At 52.6% G+C, this 20,360-nt stretch overlaps 6 protein-coding genes across 6 annotated transcripts; 4 read left to right on the forward strand and 2 right to left on the reverse strand.

The window, feature by feature from the left end:
• Nucleotides 1–2,414: 2,414 nt before the first annotated feature.
• On the forward strand, nucleotides 2,415–4,217 carry N0V89_012603 (uncharacterized protein; the record flags this gene model as incomplete). Its single annotated transcript, XM_056221324.1, has 1 exon — nucleotides 2,415–4,217. One exon carries the CDS (start codon nucleotides 2,415–2,417, stop codon nucleotides 4,215–4,217), a length of 1,803 nt encoding a protein of 600 aa, XP_056065311.1.
• Nucleotides 4,218–5,211: 994 nt separating this feature from the next.
• Nucleotides 5,212–7,055, reverse strand: N0V89_012604 (uncharacterized protein; the record flags this gene model as incomplete). Its single annotated transcript, XM_056221325.1, has 2 exons — nucleotides 5,212–6,860; nucleotides 7,052–7,055. 2 exons carry the CDS (start codon nucleotides 7,053–7,055, stop codon nucleotides 5,212–5,214), a joined length of 1,653 nt encoding a protein of 550 aa, XP_056065312.1.
• A 1,552-nt stretch (nucleotides 7,056–8,607) lies between these two features.
• On the forward strand, nucleotides 8,608–9,975 carry N0V89_012605 (uncharacterized protein; the record flags this gene model as incomplete). Its single annotated transcript, XM_056221326.1, has 2 exons — nucleotides 8,608–9,406; nucleotides 9,491–9,975. The coding sequence occupies 2 exons, from the start codon at nucleotides 8,608–8,610 to the stop codon at nucleotides 9,973–9,975; spliced, it is 1,284 nt and encodes a 427-aa protein (XP_056065313.1).
• Nucleotides 9,976–11,297: 1,322 nt separating this feature from the next.
• On the forward strand, nucleotides 11,298–11,876 carry N0V89_012606 (uncharacterized protein; the record flags this gene model as incomplete). The annotated part of the gene is made up of 1 exon (XM_056221327.1): nucleotides 11,298–11,876. The coding sequence occupies one exon, from the start codon at nucleotides 11,298–11,300 to the stop codon at nucleotides 11,874–11,876; it is 579 nt and encodes a 192-aa protein (XP_056065314.1).
• A 151-nt stretch (nucleotides 11,877–12,027) lies between these two features.
• N0V89_012607 (uncharacterized protein) lies at nucleotides 12,028–13,081 on the reverse strand (the record flags this gene model as incomplete). The annotated part of the gene is made up of 2 exons (XM_056221328.1): nucleotides 12,028–12,864; nucleotides 13,076–13,081. The coding sequence occupies 2 exons, from the start codon at nucleotides 13,079–13,081 to the stop codon at nucleotides 12,028–12,030; spliced, it is 843 nt and encodes a 280-aa protein (XP_056065315.1).
• A 5,821-nt stretch (nucleotides 13,082–18,902) lies between these two features.
• N0V89_012608 (uncharacterized protein) lies at nucleotides 18,903–19,733 on the forward strand (the record flags this gene model as incomplete). The annotated part of the gene is made up of 2 exons (XM_056221329.1): nucleotides 18,903–18,908; nucleotides 19,023–19,733. The coding sequence occupies 2 exons, from the start codon at nucleotides 18,903–18,905 to the stop codon at nucleotides 19,731–19,733; spliced, it is 717 nt and encodes a 238-aa protein (XP_056065316.1).
• Nucleotides 19,734–20,360: the final 627 nt, after the last annotated feature.

The following is a 20,360-nucleotide window of genomic DNA, read 5'->3' on the forward strand; positions in this document are numbered from 1 at the left end:
ACGCGAATTGGCGGGGTTCGGTGTGGACGAGGTCGCGGCCGGCGTCGGCATCGTCAGCATGCTGGGAGGGACGGGCGGTGGTTGGCGGCGATGGCGGCGAAGACGGTGCGGCGACTGGGGCGCATCACGCAGGAGGCATTGTTCATGTCTGGAGCAAGAGGAAAGCACCACTGGTTCTCGAGCGGTGCCATTCGACGGCTCCAGCTAGTGCACAGGGCGAATCGTGTGCCCATGAATCTGAGGTCGAGAGCAACGGTAGTGGGGGCTGGCTCCACGCCCGTGCCGTTCGACCCCGGCTTTGGCAGAGGCCAGCTCCAAGCTCCACGCCGCTGGGATTTGGAATGAGAACCGGTCCACTCGAGGTGAAGTCTGCGAGTCAGCTCATATCCGGCGAACACCCTCCCACCCTCCGTCTCGACCGACATCATCTCGAACGTCTGTCGCTGTGCAGCGCCAACGCTGGGCCTGTGCCTCACCACTGCTCCGTCTCCAACGGCCTGGCCCATCTCACCGTCGGAGGAGAGCGCGTCCGGCGTGCAAAACGGGCCCATCGGGAGAAATCGGCCAGCTACAGTTACCGTTTACAGCAGTCATCTCGAGATGAGCTGGTCAGAAAAGGAATTACAACGACGACGGCCCCAACTTTCCTGAGCCTGCTAGTGTATTCATTATCCTACCTCAGGCTGTTAGGTTTCCCATCAGTCACGTGCTGGCTAGTCCAGTAAGAGATAAGCTCGGAGCCCTAGGCTTCTCTCGGAGCCTGTGCCGCGCCCCACAGACTGTCACTCACAACTGGATCCCAATTTCCAATTCCCACCCATTGGCCACAGCGCACGAATTGTCCGAAATCCATCGTTAGGCGACCATCACGCAACACGTTCGGAGAATTGCCGCGCGTTTTTCCTTTCCAAGCTAGCCTACCGGGCGACACGTGGTGAGCCTGCACGCCTGCATCCATGGATCACTATTTTCCAGGATGTTTCCGCCCTTTCCAACGCGTTGGGATCGGACGCATCAGGCTGGCCACACAAGGGACATTGGCAACTTGTGAGAGGTTCCTTAGATGTCGACCAAAGATTAAGATGATCCAGTATCGTTCACAGCTCACATGTGATATGCGACCGAGTCAACAAGCTTGTCGGCTTTGACCCCTGCTACCTGGGATTACCTTGACGGAAGCTCGGTAACTTCGGGCGAAGCTCCCGTGGGGTCATTTCAGACACACCCGCTGTGGAAAAGGTATAATTCGCGAGATGGAGACCAGTGACCTCTCCACGGTCTGTGGAAGTTTCGCCTGCTTCACCGTGGGCTCTCAATACTCAGGGCCAATCTCGATGTTGACTTTGACCGGCAGGCTCTGTTGTACCTACCCTCTCCACAAGCGCCACATGTTCCTCGTCCTGAAGGAGCTCGAAATGCGTCTCAGCGCGACCGTCTGGATTATCTTCCAGTACGACTGAAGGCATTTAATGGTAATCTGCCATCATCATCGACGCAGTAACATTCTCGCCGCGTCTACTTAAGCTCATTGCCATGCTGTTATCGTAAGACGAACGGTCACAGACTATGTTTTGAGCTGAGAGAAGAAGCCTGAACACAGTATGTACACGCAGGACAGGACGCGATACGATACGATACGATACGATGGAATGGCGTATATCCGACGCCGTATACTCCTCATGATGCACTGGATATTTTCTGTTCGTGACTGACATCCTCCTCAATGAATGTTGAAGTAGAAACATACAAACAAAGGTAATGTACCCATAAAGTTGAGTGTAAGAATGATGGAATGCTCCAGTAGTAGATGCTGCCTATATAGGCCTAGCGTAGCTCCTGCCGTGAGGACCACCAATGCGATAAATGCAAATCCGTTGGCAAAACCCAGCCATCGCGAAGCCGCCAGCATGTCAAGTGTCGATAATAGACTCTTAAGATTACTTACAATGATATAAATTAGACTTTACAGCTTTCATGATATGCAGGACTTTTCGCACCGCGGTACGTCGGACGATTGGCAGCCGAGTGAGCAAGGATCTGGGTTCCCCGCCCTGACGTCGCGTGCGCTATCTTCCGCCTTGTAAACAGATGTAACTCCATATCGCTACTATGAGGATTATTCCGCGATATAGTATAGCACAAGCTGCTAGGATGCGACCTGCGATTCTAGGATTGCTTAACGGGTACGCTGGGACGGGGGTACGCTGATATGTACCACGCACCGCCCGTCAGTCGTCCTTCGAGCGCACTGCATAGTACGATCTCGCCACCATGAGGATAATCACCCTATCCACCCTCTTCATCTACCTCTCTTCTACGCTGGCAGCTACCCTCCCACCCCCATCTCCATCTCCATCCCCACAACAACCGCCCCACCCCCTCCTTCACCTACAACGCCACACACTTTCTCCTCAATGGCACCCCTACCAAATCATCGGCGGCCAAATGGACCCCAGCGCATCCCCCCGCCCTACTGGCGCGACCGTTTACGCAAAGCGCGCGCCCTCGGCTTAAACACTATCTTCACCTACACGTTTTGGAACATGCTGGAGCCTAGCCAAGGACACTGGGACGAGAGCGAAGGCCAGGGCATAGCCACTTTTTTCAAAACCGCGCAGGAGGAAGGACTCAATGTAGTCCTCCGCCCAGGCCCGTACATTTGCGGGGAACGCGAATGGGGGGGCTTCCCCGCGTGGTTGGCGAGCGTGGATGGGATGGTGGTAAGGAGTAACAACGCGCCGTTCCTCTCCGCAGCGTCCAGCTATCTTGAGAATTTGGCCAGGGGCTTAAGAGGCTTGCATGTTAACGAAGGAGGCCCGATTGTCATGCTACAAGTTGAGAATGAATATGGGAGCTATGGGGATGATCACAGTTACACTTCTGCTGTTAAAGACCTTTTGAAGAAAGCCTTTGGGGGGGATAAAGTGCTGTATACGAATGATGGGACGGAGGAGTGGACGCTTGAAGGGGGGAGTGTGCCTGGTGTACTTGCTGAAATAGACGGCGATCCGAGGGCGGGGTTCGCGGCGCTGAGGAAGTACATCACTGACCCCTCTATGAAAGGCCCGCTGCTAGACGGCGAGTATTACACGTGGACGTTCGATAGCTGGGGGTATAATCGCAGTACGCCTAACACGCAGGCTTTTGTAGACGACATCGGCTACGTGCTTGGAAACGAGAGCGCGGGGATAAGTTTGTACATGGTGCACGGCGGGACGAATTTCGGGTTTGGCAATGGTGCGCTGTGGCAGGGGAAGACGAGGGCGTTTACGACGAGTTATGATTATGGGGCGCCGGTTGATGAGGCGGGGAGGACGGGGGAGCTTTACGACACGCTTCGCGGCACGATATTGAAGTATGTGGATGGGGGTGCGCCAGATGTTCCGGATAATATCCCGTTGAATGAGATTCCGGCATTCGAGCTTAAGCCGGCGAGACCGCTTTTCGAGACGCTCGATGCTGGGAATGTGGTGGAGAGTAAGGAGCCACTGAGTATGGAGGCGCTGGGCCAGGCATACGGCTTCACGCTCTACACGCACATTACCGCCGTTCCTCTCTACGGTCTGCTTTCCCCGGGGGACCGTGCGAGAGACCGCGTTATCGTTTACGTTAATGATATCTTCGCCGGCGTGGTGGATTCTACATATACATATCCCCAGAACGTCACTGTTAAGCTGGAAAAAGGCGACAAATTAGACCTCCTAGTCGAGAATCTGGGGAGGGTGGATTATTACTCTCGCGGGACGGAGTTTTCCAACGGTATACTAGATCCGTATAAAGGTATTGTGGGAGATGTGAGGTTTGGAAATACGACGTTGGAGGGGTGGAAAATGCAGGTCATCCCCTTGACGCATCTTCCCGACTTGGAGCGAGGCGGATACAACACTGGCATCAGTTCGACTCAGCCTATATTCTTCACCGGGAATTTTGAAGCTCAGACCACTGGCAAGGATGCCGCAGCTCTAGATACATACCTCACCATCCAGAACGGTGTGAAGGGAAATGTCTGGGTTAACGACTTCCACCTCGGCCGGTACTGGAACAGAGGACCGCAGCAGAGTTTGTACCTTCCTGGCACGGTGTTGAATGATGGTGTGAATAAGGTTGTAGTATTAGAAGTAGAACCTTCACGTGTGCAGGGCCAGATGAAGGGCGTCGGAATCAGTCAGCGTGTCTGGGAGACGAGGGGGGATGTGGATTGTCCGGGCTGTGTATAGGATGGATGGTGAGAACGGGCGGGAAAGGAAAGGGAGATGTAGAATTTAAGGTTTAGAAGGATCATATCTCCGTCAAGTGGGAAATGCGAGTAGTGCAGAGTGCTGCGGTGCTTTTCTACGTCTCTTTCCTGCACCTATGTGTTTGGGAAACTTGTGACGCGGTGGGGCAGGAGAAGACTTGGAACCGTGTCGCTCTGCGATGTAACTTTGCACAACGTTTTCAGCCTAACTTATTGTGCGTAGTCACTTAGGAAGCTGAACATACCGTGTAATGGAGTGGCTGGCGTTGGTGGTGCTGTTCGTGGTGGTAAATCTCTGGGCGTCATCAGTGAAACTGATGCGACTAGTGCGGCGTTATCTGAATAGAGTGTATAGACTCGTGCCTTCACCGAGATGATTTTATGATTTGTGCCAAGGTGGTCTGGTTGACGTTGACGAGGCGACGAGTGCACACGCGATTAGTATGCATCTGTTCAAGTCATTATCGGTATGTCGCATAAAGGTGTCCCGTAGCCCGTGGAACAAGGAACAAGGAAGGAAGAGGATAGAAATGTGGATTTCCTTCTCTGTGTGGATGGGTGGTTGGTACTTTGGAACTGTAGAACCGCAGAAATATGGTCGTCAACTATTTTCGAATTGTGAACCCGCTTGAGAGACTGTGGAAATCACACCAGTTGTTCGTAACTCGATCACCGTGAAATGCAGCAGCAGCGATGGGACTCAGCAGGTGCCTGGACGAGGGGGATGAACCGGGATATACAATCAGAGGTTTACTTCGCTTAGATGAAACGATAGCAGCTATGGATCCGCATACATCGAATTAATCTTGAAGGCGGGCGAGAAGTGGCCTGGACAATGCTGTAGCGGGTTATAACGCTTTTCAGTTCTCTTTTTCTCTTTGACGCTGGGGTATTTTCTATATCAAGAGACTCCTCTCGCCTACCCCTATGAGCTGCGATGCCATGCGTGCGATTTCAAGACGTCCAATCGATCACTAAATACGGCTCTTCTTTTTCTTCTTGATGCTAGAGCCTGAGACAACGCGCGCAAAATCCCCTCCATATTCGTCCATTTCAAGATCCCAAACGAGTCCCTTGCTGGTTTCAAGCTTTGTCAATCTAGTCCTGGCACCTTCCCAGCCGGTCAAGCCGGTCAAGCACGTGTCCAAGCCGCTCTGTCTGTCTCCCTTGAATGCCCAGAAGTTCCGCTCTGGATGAGTAAGATCTCCAGATCGTTGCAAGCTTGTTTCGGTCCAAAAGTTGGCCTCTTCATTGGGCTTGATGAGCTTTGGAGAAACATCCGCGTTAAATCCGTTGCCAAATCCGCCAAAGGCGTCAAATCCACCGTTGGACTTTGGTTCGTAGAGCACAACCGAACGATCAGACAGTCCAGTTTTATCGCAGAAGTTATCAATGTTTTCTTTTGCGTTTATCAATTCGTTGTGGCGGATGAATAACGTCGGATTGAAAAAGTGGTCGAAGCCAAAATGAATGTCTCGTATCGTTTTTGACTGGTTGCGAGTTTCGGAAAAATGCGGCGATTTGAGAGTCCCGATTATACCTCGCTCCAAGACTGCGCCGTTGTAGGCCCATAGGATGCCTTTCTCCGGATCCCACCTCGAAGTTGACTCGTCGTACGACATGTTGTAAACGTTATGCTGCCTTTTCATGTGGTCGACTAGTGCTCCATCGTGGTCTATAAAGTATGCTAGATGTCTTGCAACTGGCATCGAGAAACTGAATCCATAGACTCTAGGCTTCAGGTAACTTTGGTGTTCTTGTGAAAGCGGTAGCTGGCGGACTGAAATCGACCTCTCCATCATCCAGGTTTTTTTGGCAATTGGCTTATAGGGTGTTCTTGTCTCTGTCTTTCCCTTGCTGAGGAGTGCTAGATACTCGTCGGCAGTGAAGAAGGCCATGTCTTTACCATCAATCTCAACTCTCGCGAAGTCGTCATCCTCTTTCAAGGTACGGAGGTAGATTCCAACGATACTATTGGTTTCACCAGCGTGCCCATGCTCTATCCTTTCGCACCCAAGGAAGGCGACATATGTGTCCGTGCACCAAGGGTATAGATGCGTCGTAAATCCGATTCGACGTTCAGTAGCATCCGATCCAGATATCCTTAGATTTGGCCCTTCAGCAGAAGCGCGATACTTGGCTCCGTCCCTGAAAGCCTCTAAATTCGGTGCAAGCAGCCCACCGAAATCCGTCGAAACTCCGGTCCAAGCGAACAACGTGTCGTCTTCTGCGAACTTCAAGATTGCCTGCTGCAGTCTCTGGAAGGCGGCTTCTCTTTCCCCATACAGCATAGGCAAGTGCACTTGGAAGATACCGAACAGGCTGTATGCCCTATCTTCGATACATTTCGTTGTTCTTCTGGCCGCCCAAGACATGCGTTCTGCGATTGAGCAGTCATGTAGCTTCACTTCTCCACGTAGTAAGTCTTTGCGGATGTTAGTAGCCTCATGGATGGAGTCCACGAGGGAGAGGCGATCGCCTAGGAGGTTCCAACCCGCGTCAAAGAAATACACATCTAGATGTTCAACGTTAATGGACTCGTCCCATACTAGGGCTTTGTACAGACCTTTCGGTGCAAGTAATTCCTGCAGAGTCCAGCCTCGGGTGAACCACTCGGATTGTCCTATAGGGTTCCCAGGAAACACGGGTACATCTTCCAGATATGCATAACACACGCCGGATTGCTCATACCACAGGTACATGCTATTGATAGCCTCCTACAAACCAATGCATTAGTGTTGTTGAAGCGAAGCGATTAGTATGACTAACCTGCAGCTCGGCGCTGCTGCGTTTGTCAATGCAGCATGTATCCACCCATGCGTACTCGTATCCATCTTCTAAAGCTCGCTCGCAAAATCGACTAATCTTGTCGAAGCCTTTCTTACACTGGGCAACGCCGGGATCTTGGATATCCGAGAAGCTTACTTCGTCAAAATCGTGGCCCCAGCGGTGAGAAAGAACGGCGTATGGGACAGGGTCCTCGCTTTGCTGTGAGAGCGTTAATTTTCTCGTGTTGAGGAGCCACATCTTGAAAGTGCTGAAGGTGGCCAACAGGCTGCGGCGGCACAGCAGCTACAGCCTTGGGACACAGCCTTCACTGTGAAGCGCTGTTGATCTGTCTTAAGCAACCGAGAAAGAATCAGTATGTACGATAGCGGTAGTGCTGATTGTGGTATCGCTGTTGCTAGAGATTTAGGTCGAATGTAGAGAGTTGCAGGTGTGAGGAGCGGTGGGGCTGAAGGCAGCCACGAGGTTACCAGCCCCTGCTGCGCCTGTCTCAGCCTTGCGCTTCACGCTGTCCAGGTCTGTTCATGATCGATACCCGGTCAAATCAAATTGACTACCACTTTAAATGCGGACCTTGATACTCCGGTAGCAATCGGGGCATTGAGGGTGTTCGAATGATGTTGGTTTCGAAGCGGTATCTCGGGAAATGTCCAAGGGAATCCGAGTTCGCACAGAAACAGTCAGTTTCATAGAACAAGCCTCTGCTGCACGCCCAATTATTACCGAAAGTCATTGCGTTGATCAAGCCTTCTAACGGCATGACGCAGACCGTGGATCCGAGATTGCGTTCGCATGTCGCATTGTAACAAGTGATGGGGCGTCTTGACAATTTTACAATGGCTAACATTGGTGGACCTCAACGTGCTTTTGATTCCCATGAGTGTACGAGTATGGTGTTGTGAACCTGCATTATTGTTTGGCCTGGTGCTCCTGCCACCACCGCGCATGAGGATTCGGTCTGCGTTCTATGCAAGGTCAGAGTCTTTATTGCCGATCTAATTTGCCATCAAAAGCTTGTGATGTCGGTATGCCATCCGGTCGCTTGTCGAAATACATAAAAGGGCGTCTCCCGCAGTTTCCCTACGGCCACGCTCCGCTGCCCTCTCCGCCGGACACCCACCGTCTCGGCACACAGTCTTCGGCGGATTTCCATCATATCGCACGATCACTTGGCAACGGCGACGCCACTGGGCCGCAGAAGTCCGGTCTGAGTGGCTGCTTCGAGTAATACGGCACTGGCTGAAAGGTGCCGATAGCGACGTCGGTGGAAGAGTTGACCGGAAAGGGGAAAGAGCTCCCCCGCGTCACCGAAGTCGCGCTACGGGCCCACTCCCGACCCCCCTCTGAGAACGATGCAGCACCGCGGCCTACTACCAAACATACCACACTTTTCCTGGGACAGCATTAGCGACCCCGCAAACCACGCCATGGAGACATCGCGTCGACAAAGATGGCCGATGGGAGCCGCACGTAGGCTGCGTGAGCCCTTATAAGTGCTATCGCGCACGCCAGCTACACGATCAAGAATCATTGCGCCAACCCCTCACAAGACCCTTCTCTTCATTGCCAATCGCAACACTGCAATGGCGTCTAACTCCTACCTTATCGTCGGCGCCGGCGTCTTCGGTGTGTCCACCGCCTACACTCTCATCCGCAAATACCCCAATGCCTCCGTCACAATCGTCGACCGCGACGCCTACAATGCCGATTCGCGCGTCGCAGCTTCGTGGGACTGGAACAAAGTCATTCGCGCTGACTACGATGATATCATATACTGCAGGCTCGCGCTGGAGGCACAGGATATTTTCGAGCAAGATCCGCTGTACCAGCCTTTCTTCCACAAGTCGGGCATCTACTGGATGTGCCGCACCGACTACGCCACACAAGTCGTCGAAAACTACAGAAAATTGGGCAGGAAGGCGCAAATTGAGGCTGTGAGCGTCAAAGAGGCTAGAAAACTCTACGGAGGTCTGTTTGAGGATGCGGACTACAGCGATGTCACGGAAGTCCTCGTGAACAAGACCAGCGGCTGGGCAAATGCTGGAGACGCGCTGAAGGCGGTAACCAAGAAATGCATTGAGTTGGGCGTCAAATATGTTGTCGCTGAGACCCAGTCTTTGGCATTCAACGGCGGACGATGCACGGGTATTAGAATGCGAAAGGGAGACACGTTGAGCGCGGATAAGATAATTCTCTCCACAGGAGCGTTCACAGCGAAGCTCCTCGAGCAGGCCGCAAAAGCAAGCAACAAACCCGAGATCTCAGCCGGCGGCAGGATAATAGCAGGCGGAATCACAACCGGCATGACGCAGCTAGACGAAGAATCCTACAAGCGCTTCGCAAACATGCCCGTCGCAGTGCAAAGCTGGAACCCCACAATCGGTTCGTCTCCCTCCCCCCTCTCGACCTTCACCATCCATCCTGCCAGTGACTAACATAATTTCACACAGGCCCCTTCGTCGGCAGTCTCCCCCACCCGCGACCGCGAACTAAAATGGTGGGGCCAAAAGATCTTCAAAAACACGCAAAACATTCTAGGCAAGCGCATCTCCGCGCCCCCACCAGAGAGCGACTACGCACAGTGGAAAGTCGCGGCCCCCCTCAAAGAAGACATCGACTTCGCCAACAACATTTTCTACGGTAAAAACGGCGCAAACTGGAAGATGGAGAAGCATCGTATTTGCTGGGATGCGTTTACCTCGTCTAGTGACTTTATCATCTCGCCGCATGCGGGGGCGGAGGGGCTCTACGTTGCGACGTGTGGTTCGTTTCACGGGTATAAGTTTTTTCCTGTGCTGGGGAAGTATGTTGTGCAGATGTTGGAGGGGGAGCTGGAGGAGGAGTTGGCGTGGAAGTGGGCGTGGGATCGGGAGAGGCCGGATGAGAGGCTTAATGCGGAGTTTCCGAGGTGGGAGATGAGGGATTTGATGGGGAAGCAGGCGAGATTGTAGATGACACTACAAGCAGATAGCATTTAAGGGTCTGGATCATGAGATTTGTGTATGGTGTTATGGCGCAGGTAGATTTAGACATGGACGTGTGGGAAAGATAGCGTGACTATCAAGTATCCATGCTCGATGTGGCGGTAATGCACACTTTACGAGATTAGGCACGTCCTGATGTGGATTCTATAAGTGATCTGGTATTCCAAGTTCGAGGCTTCCAAGCAACAACCTCGTGGAGGTTACCGTTCCTAGGTCGTGATAAGCACGTTCGACAAGAATCTTGATTCATTGCTTATTCTTAGAAACACTGAAGTAGCCTTACGACGAGCGCAAGGGAGCAACCAAATCATTATACTGAGGCTGAGGACAGCCGCTAACGATATGACCAAAGCGGCGATGATAGAAACGCGATCAATTCAACGACGTGGCACGAGAAGGCCAGAAAAGAGCTGTTTCTGCTGCATCATGAGCGAGCCCTGAGCTAGTGGGTACGGGGAGCACAGATCCGGTGAGATATGAGATGGCGATTGCGGATCAAAGGGTGGGGAGGGGGTGAGAATGGCAATGGGATTTGTCGAGCACGTGTACGTTGCATGCGTTTGGACAGATCACGCCGGAGAAGATGTCGGTGAGTACGAGCAATTAAGGCATCGCTGTGTGGCCGACGGTTAGGAAGATGGTGGCGGATGGAGTGATCAATGGACGGAGGATACACGGCGATGTTGCTGGCGAAGAAAAGAGTATCTGGAATACAGAGGTTATGTTGCACATATGATTCTGTGTTTCCCTCTCTTTCAAACAGACGTCAGCTATGGGTCCATGAGCAACTGTCCTTGGCGTCCATAATCCAGTCCGGTGAATCATCCACTCGCCTTCAACCGAGCCAAAGCGTACACCTGTCACGCTTTCGACGACCGCTATCTCGGCTTCACCAGCACAGAAAGAAGCCTCCACCCTCACGACTTTCACAAGCGACCGAGCTTCGCGCTGCGATTGAGAATGTCTGATTGTATGTCCAGCGGCGACTCAACTCGAACTTCACTCCTTAACGATACTGACGCACGACTTTCAAGCCAACTTCCCCAACGTCCCCAACGTTCCCACCACGAACGAGAATATGACGCGCTTCAATGAGGTTCTCACGGGTCTCCAGAGCCTGCGCCACGACGGTATATTTGTCACTGTTCTCCGCCTTTTTTGCCCTGCACACAAAGGATACTGACCGCACTTCACAAACAGACAGCGGCACCGAGCCCGGCTCTGACGACCCTATGCTTTCGCCCTCGGCGACCCAAGCCGCCTTCGCCGCCTTCCAGGCGTACAACGGCATGCTAGCCAAGATGAAGCAGGAAGAGATCACCGACAACATTCTAGCTAGAATGAAGCAGGAGGAAGACACCCACGACTTCGAAAAGGGCGTCTTCGACAACACCAAGTTCTACGACTACGAGTTCCACGACCCCCAGCCCACAATCGTTCTGCCTCCCAACTACCCCTTCCGCACTACCGCGACTGGCTACCCTATCTTCCGCCGCCGCACCCAGATGCCCCGCCGCGCATCGATGACTACCGCGCAAGGCTTCGAGGACCCGCGCATCACGGCCTTCATCGACCATTGGACTAAGATCTACGAGGGTATCGGTCACGACCCGTTCAGTCGTGCGGAAGGCTACTTCCAACTGCAGCTCGCGTGCGAGGTGCGCGGCTTGGTCACGTATGGCACGATGGACAAGCTGGTGGTGCGGCTGGTGGATCGAGCGCTTAGGGATGCGGCGCGTGGATGGATGGAGATCACCGACAAGGTGGGGAGGGTGAGGATGCTCGAGGCGCCTGCGGCCCCGGCGGTGGTTGCTGAGTCCGAGTCTGAGTCGGAGCTGTGGTGGCCGGGCCTTTCGTATGATGACTGAGCCGGTGTTGCCTTGGGGTACTTGGGCGATGAAGGTCTGAGGCGGTTTAGATGAACCTGCAATGTTCTTGCATGGGAACATGTTGCGTCACGAGATGGGCGACTTTCATGAATTCTTCTGAATTCGGTACATGGTAAATGCAATTGTTATATCAAGCGTCGGGGATCGGCAGTTCACCCTGTGTCCACTGCCCACCGTCTAGATCCCTCGTGAATACACTCAAGTCATCGCCTCTCGTTTGATAGAACACATACAGGCTTGTGCCGCCAGACTGGTCCTCCACAGCAGTGACGCTCATATGCGTACCTTTCAAGCCCGGTATGGCGCCTCGTGCACTTCCCACAGTGAACATATTTTCGTCGACGCCCTTCGTGTTCTCAGCTCCCCAATTTATATCGTGGCCCACGATCGTGCCATCGGCCATCTGGGTGTAGAAGTATTCGGTGAACCCAAGTGAGCTGCTGGGGAATACGTCGGGTATAGCGTAGGCAGTCGCGTTCTCCCACGTATTGATGGGATGCTCATCAGTTGACTTCCTACTGCTATTGGTGTCCCTCCACCATATTGTTGCTGTATCTTGGGTGTCAACCATCATAGCATATGTCGTAGTGCCCGGTTGCCAGCTGTAGCACCCAACCCCTGCGTGCGTGTTCATGTCCTTCCAGGTTTGCTCCTCGAGCCACTGGTCTTGACCCTGATACCAGCCATATTGCTGAAAGGTCGTTTCATCGGTTGGGTACCACAGGTGCATACCCGGCGTGGTACCGTTGAACGGGATCGTGTCGTTGTTGCCGTCGCGAGTGGGGAATTTCGAGGCGTCGGAATCGCCGTAATAATTTCCGTACCAGCATGCTTGGAGGCCAACGTTGGGGGCATCGTATGTTGTGAGATTTAGGGCGTTGAGGGGTCCATCTTGCCAGATGTTCGTGCTGTTGCTGTTGACCTTTTGCTTTACTCGTCCGTCTTTCGAGATATAGAAGATATGCCACTACGAGATGGGTCAGTCGGCTTTGCCACAAGTGCGGTTGAAACGATGCGCTTACCACCGATGTGTCATTGAGCGAGTACGAAACGGCAGATATGGGGGTTGCGTTCTTCGCATCGCTGACGATAACCTCAGATGACGTTCCACCTATCCACTCGCCTTTCGGCGTGAGCTGTATCGACCGGATCTCGCCTGTCCAGTGTTGGAAGTACACCGTCATTATCTTGCGCTCTTGATTATTCCAGAACTCGGTCGCGAGAGCGATACCGGAACCATTGAAGGTGCCGTTACTGGTGTAGTATGCCGCGCCAAGCGCCCCGCCGATACAGAAACTCGGATTCTCTGCGCAATAAGGATCGACATAGCCTGGTCCGGTCCTGCATGTGGTTAAGTGACGCGGATATAGCAAGGTATTGCTTTGACATACGGTGTTTCGCTCTTTTTCTTATTTCCCAAGCTCAAACCTAACCCAAGACCCAACGCTGTAGCCACGACAAAGACGAGAATGATGACTCCAAATAAATATCTACGAGGAATGCCGCACGTTTTAGGTGCTTTCTCTGAAGGGAGCTCTGAGACTCGGCGTGGAACCGGCTGACCTTTTTCGTCGAATTCCAGCGGTTGAAAGCCTGACACGACCGTCTCGTCCATGGAGTAAGGCGAAGTAGGTCGTCGCTGCTGCTGAGCCAGCCAAGGCTCCAGTACTACCTCTGGCGCATCGTGTACAGCTTCCTTCGAAGATGTCGGTCTAAACACAGTTAGCTTAACTTACTACCCATAGCAGATCAGACACACTCTTGGTTGCTAGGAAACAGCTTTTCCGGCGCTTGAGTGCTGGGAGAATCATCATGGAAAGGGACGTTGTCTGACGGACTATCGATCTTGTAAGTGGTGTCCACCTTGGTCGCTGGGTGCTCCATGGTGGATGAAACGTTCCATTGACGACAATTGACCAGCTGCAGCAGCACCAGCTGACATTACCCAGCGAAAATACCATATATGTCATCTGCACTCAAATTACGCTTGACTGCTCTTCTCAGCAGGGCCCATAGGAGTGGACAAGTTTAGCGAATGCGGTGCGTCGCTGAAGAGCGCCCGCCTCGAAGCGGTGAAGTCAAGCATGTGTGTTTGGCCAGATGCGGTCGTGATCCTTGTAAGGCAAAGCGATAGCGCCTATGAGGGAAACTGATCGACATGTACAGGTAAACAACTACTGGCCTGGCTCACCACCCTTAAAACATCCGGACGCAGGTAAGCACGCCCAGAAAATTGCTCGCCGACATGTAGGTCGACCCATTGCGAAGCAAAGCAGGCGCCGGTTGACAGCTATGCTTCTGGATTTTCCTATCTTGATCATACTACGGAGTTGAAATAAAGCTTCGTCTGCTTGAGATTCATGCTGATGTCTGTGAAATGGCCGAACGTGCTATTTACCAGTCGTTGAAATGTAGGAGAATGCTGTCTTTCGAACGTCTATTAGCACCAAGTAAGAACTGCCGACCGGGCAAGGGACGAGCTTGTGCCCCAGTGCATACAGCTAGGGTATGCTTCTATGAACAACGTGTTGGGTTATCCCAAGTAATCGTTATCCCAAGTTCCGACTGTTGCATGACCTCCGGGTTACCATACTCCCTTTTGCTTTTGCTTGCCCCGCAAGGGCTGTATCTATCTCTTTCGGTTCACAGATAGACGTTGCTGTGCCGGATGCTGCTTGAGGTACATTGTTCGCGTAAGCTGATAGTGGGTGGGCGAAGAGCTGTTCGGAAGGCGTCCCAAACCGGGTGCGGGGCTCAAGTCGGCGACCATCGCCCACATGGCAGTGTGATTGGGCATGGACACCATGCCACCATCTTTGCATTCGGTGGGTGATATTTGTGGCTACGATGCGTTGTGATACAACAACCGCTGCTCCATACTGGTATGAGAATTCGAGCGAGCTAAAACCCTGCCGTGCCTGCTTGACGAGTTCAAACGCCGCTCAAGCGTGTCTCATTGGATAATGATCGATTCACAACAGAGAATGAGATGTATGATATATGTTATCTTGATGATGGAGAAAGCATCGTCGTACGTGAAGAAGCAAGCGCGACGTGATGGCGCCCGACAAACCCGATGAGGGTGTCCCACGTGATACGTGCGCTAACCTAACATAATTAGCGCCAGAGGATGTCACGTTTCAATTGTTCGCTCACAGTGCATGCCACCAAAGGCAAACTCCATCATCTCCATTTTGCGACTCCACAAAGATTTCCCAATTAAGAAGATGAAACGTTCTTGCTAGGGTATCGACGACCTGGGCCCCCAACTGTACGACCACATAATCCGACAAAGAGCGTATATTCGTCGAATTGGCGCAGGCATGGGAGGCCTATGAGGAAGCTGCGCTTGGAGTCATAGGAAATCCGTGTATGCCTTCCCCTACAGTATCTTTCTCTTTCCGGATCGAGCTATCTTCGCTATATTACGAACCCGATGATTTCAGAATCCTGCCGGTGCCTGCTGGTGCCTGCTGCTAGCGAAGCACAGACCACTACTCGTTAACATCCGCCTCAATCAGCCTCATTGCTACTACTTCATTTCCTACAACCTTCAGAAGCTGGGAAGACATCAGCATTGTGACATAATGAGTTTTGATGTCTACTGTGCTTTCTGTGGCGCCGTTGCATCGGAGCCACATTGGGATTACGAAGATGAAGAGGAGTATTCGTATGATCCTGACATCGTCAAGTCCGAAGATGTCGAGTGGATGAATGATATAAAGCTCATCATTGAGAACCCTAAATCCCGAGAGGACTCGAAGTATGCTTTTTGCGAAGAAAAAGAATGCTTAATCTTGAGCTGACTGATTTCCTAGAGTCTTCATTTCGGGACCGGCGTCAGCGGATGACTATGGCTTTTTCACATATGTAGATGCAACTGATCCAACGGGGGAGGAACACCAGGTGCAAGTGTGAGTTCATGTGGCTTAAACCGCACGACGCGAATATACCATTGGTACTAATGTACAACGAGCAGATACGAACCCTCCTTGACTGCCATCCCGTTCCACTCCGCGTGCTTCGAGCTGCTCGAAAAGGTTATCACGCCAGAAAAGTACGACCTGGAAATCCTGCTTGAGACCTTGAGGTTTTCGATCCCCTCCTCCCCTTACGATTCGGGGACGAACCTCAAAATCGACTACGGACCGATCGGGGAGTTTCAAGAGCAACACTGGGTACCGCGGAGAGGGGCCGAGGAGTATGTCCTGCATCCACTTTCGATCCCATGGCTTGGTCAGTACTTCACGCAACTGCCGCGGAGGGATCCACACCAGAACTGCAGAGGCGACATAACGCCTCGTAAAGTCAACAGCAGCGATCCATTCACAGACGTACCACTCGAAATTCTGCGACTTATTATTCTTGACCTAGACCTGGCCAGTCTCCGTTGTTTCAGGCAAGCTTCCCGCAAAGCAGAGCAAATCGATCTAGACAACAGTTTCTGGAAGATGCGCTTTTTCCGAGACATGCCATGGATGTTTGATTTCCCTGTTGACTATAGAGATCGAAACGCAAACAGTGTCGACTGGACCAAGGTCTACAAAGACCTCTATTGTGCCAGTGATTCAAATAAGAAAAGAAAAGTACACGCATTGGCAAATCGACGGCGGATTTGGGGCCTGTGTAAGCAAGTCTCGGTGGTGTATCATGCAAGAAAATCTGATCAGAAGCACAACCTTTCCGAAGTTCTTGATGGTGTCCAGTCGACACGGTTAGCGGTGTTAGTCGCTCCCGAACCAAATGACACGACAGCAGCGATTGTGTGTCTTGTTGCATCGTACCGCGCCATGCAATATAGTACCCCAACTCTGTCAGTCCAATGGACGCAGAGTGGAGAATTGGCCCGGCTTGAATCTTCTGGGGAAACGCCACCGGAACATTCGTTGTCCAGAGATGATATACAGATTCCACACGGGGATTGGATAACAGGATTCATCATCACCTCAGCGGAAGACAAACGGAATGATCACAAAGACGAAGTGAAGCGCTCAATCTATGGCCTGCAAATACTCTTTGCCAAGCGAGACCGCCACATCCTTGGGAAGACCGAGGGTGATCAGCGACTCTTGTCAGTGTCTCCGGGATATTTCCTTGTTGGCTTGAAGACCCATACTTCTAAGAATGGTTTTATCGCGAAACTAGCACTGCTTGAACAGCCTCGAGGCAGGTTGACCCCTGGACGTCTTGCAAGAGTCACCGGCTCCCATTCGATAGCATACGGTGAGAAAACGGCAGAGTTTCTCTGGAAAGATTGTTTGCCACCGCCTTGCTTGCGGATATCTGAGTTCTCTGCTGGCTACTGGTCTTATGCTCTTAGCAGTGAGATGGCTCCATTGGAGGCTATCATCTTTGGCGACTGCGAGGAAGAACTCGGTGATATCACTTCAATCGGCGCAGACGTTCATTTTGGAGGCTTTGAGGTTCACTTTGCTACAAAGAAAGCAAGGGCAATCGGCCCACGACGCCATGCAATGCAGTACCTCAGCATCAACGGACGCGGTGGTGAACGGATAACCCATGTCTTCTGGTCTCAGGGACATGTTCCAAGCGGATGCCGATTCGTGACGAACCGCGGCAGGCAGCTCGCCATCGGCTTCCCATCAACCAGGGAGAAGCGTTGCCCAAGCCTTGAGTCCGCGGATAAAGATTGCATACTTGCTGGTATTGCTGGGTATTGGCCTAATCGCGCCTTCCCGCAGTCGACCCTTATGGGGCATGCGAATTTATACCTGCCTGATCAGCCACCGATCGTGAACTTTGGCACTGATGCTCTTCGCGACTCCAATGGCTTCCACTGGATGCCATCTCCGCCTCCTAGGCGAATTGTTGAAGCCGGCAAGATTTTGGGTCAACGAGAAGTTTACGACAAATGGGGTCAGCGCACAAAACCATACCCATCTATTACCACAGTTGTCTCTTGGCTGGACTGCCGTCATCCATTGGAGGCTGTGAGAGTGACCTCTTGTCACGCAACCCGAGGAGGGCAACTGCCATTGGTAGCAATCTCATTCATCCCAGTAGACCCGGGAGCGGCTGGTACTTTAGAGGCAACAACAATTGGACCACAGAGCTTCTCCACTCCGCCAGACTCCGCCGGAACAAATGGCCAGCACTGGTGCTGGTGTAGCCTAGGCCACACTTCGAAAGATGAGATGGCGTCTCGGCCGCACCATGTTCACGAGACGTGGCAGGTGGGAGGTCAGTCGTTACAGAGTCTCAAAGTCTGGATGGCTGAAGATGGAGCACTCATTGGACTCCAGTTCGTTGCAGCCGATGGACAAGAGAGCCCGCACTGGGGTCAGTGTAACGGGGACTCAACGGCTATGATCTGCTTCACAGCGGAGGATATTTCGGGCGGGGGCGTCGGGAGCTCACAACATGGTGCAGTGGGCATCAAGTTCTATATGGATGATAATGAGCGCCAAGTCACCCGTCACGACGCCATCGTGATGGCAGTGCAAGCTCTGGTCGTGGACGATCTGTCTAAGGAAAGATCAACATAGGTTCGCGGCAACTGTGGTGATCAGGAAGAATTGGGGGTGCCATGAGGCAATCGTGTCCCCAAAGGTTCTCCAGAGCCATTAGTTACAAGCAAGATAGAAAAGTTGGAATTGATCAATGTTCCTAATTGGGTATCTAAGAACCGAAGGTCATCTGTCTCTCTAGGAACTCACATGCTAAGAGTGCAGCGCTAGATCGAAGTGTCGGAGCTCAAGTCAACCAACGAAATTTCTAACTGGCGCGAGCGAAGTTTAGACATGCGCAAGAGCGCAGATTACCATGGGATGCCAATTTCCTCGCGCAGTGTGGTGAGTGCCGTTTCTGGGCAGGGGTTCAGTTACAGCTCCAAGGCATAGAGTCGTCGCGAAAGCTGCGTCGAGAAAGAGATCCGTGGTTGACTATCCTGGCAAACGTCCATGTTCTACCACATGTTGTGCCGAAAGCCCTGTCCAGTTCTTGCCGCAAGACCTGAGCGCGTCCGTCGCGTTCCAGTCGAGTCACATGTGGGTATGGCCGTTTGTTGTTGTTACCCCCATAAAGCCCCACAACAGTACGATACAAGCAACTGAACAGCCTGGCGGCAGTGCTTGCCCTTGCGTCGCTTTTCAACACGGCAAATAGGGCCGTCAACGCACGGTGCCAAGCCTCTATATACCGTCGAGTGACCATAACATCGGTGTAAGGACACTTACGTTCCGCCTGAGTGAACGTCACCCACTTTCTCCCCCTCAAGCGCAACCACGTTCCACTTCCCGCACGCACCTGCGCATACCTACCGACATGGGCTACTCCAAAGCCGCAGGTAGTTGGGCGTCATCGACCACGTTCTCAATGTGGGCGTCCGCCAACGCGAGCTCAAATCGATTCGCAGCTCTGGCAGCGGAAACTGAATCCGATGGCGAGGCTTCCGAAGGCCTCGAGGAGGAAGTCTACACACAACTTGGATCTGGAGAGAACAGGATACAGTCAAAGAGTAAGCCGGCAAAGAAGTCGAAGAAACACGCGAAAGCAGAGGCGAAAGCGGAGGCAGTGACCGGATCAGAAGCAGGAACAAAGGTTGAAGCAGAAGGAAGCACAGGAGCAGGCGCACATCGGAACGCTAATCTGGAGTGTTCTGCTTGCGGAGACAGATTTCCCATCGAGGAGTACCCCGTTATCGAAGGCTGCAAACACAAGCCCGAGACGTGCGGTCAGTGCCTTGAGGCCTGGATAGACTCTCAACTGGACAACACGATTGCCGATGGAGGTATCCGCTGCCCGTCGACATGCGACCGCAAGCTATCGTATGCCGAGCTCAAGGGAAAGATCTCCGCAGGTCTACACAGCAAGTAAGTTGACTGACTGACGATGATTACTCGAAGCATGAAGTAGTGAGGCTGACCAAATACCAGGTTCGAGAATGTCATGACGCGCGCCGCCCTGCGCAAGATGCCGAACTATCGCGACTGCATGGCTCAAGCATGCAAATCCGGCCAGTTCCACGACACGAAAACTGAAGGAAACATCTTCCGCTGCAACGAATGTGGCTTCCGCGTTTGCACTGTTCATGAGGTGCCTTTCCACGACGGCGAAACTTGCAGGGCATACGACAAGCGCACGAGAATCGTAACGAAGCGCGAGGCAGCGAGCAGGGAGACTATTGCGCGTATATGCACGCCTTGTCCAGAATGCGGAGCCAACATTGAGAAAGCCGGTGGATGCGATGAAATGATTTGTAAGTTCATTACCTCTTTCCAGACATCCATGGGTCTTTTGCGGCTTTGATACCCCATATCCCATAGTGATATGATCTTCCCCTTTGAGCGGCGTTGTGGCTTTGTGAATCGGAGCCGAAGACAAGATTGTTAACTTTCCTCGTAGGCAATCTCTGTCAGCACGCGTTCTGCTACAAGTGTAGCGCCCCATATCAGGGACCTAACGGCGTCCTCGCTATAGGCAACTCCGCGCATGCAGAGTCAT

Source organism: Didymosphaeria variabile (genome assembly GCF_027946475.1).
Source record: "Didymosphaeria variabile strain IMI 356815 chromosome Unknown scaffold_10, whole genome shotgun sequence".
NCBI lineage: Eukaryota > Fungi > Ascomycota > Dothideomycetes > Pleosporales > Didymosphaeriaceae > Didymosphaeria > Didymosphaeria variabile.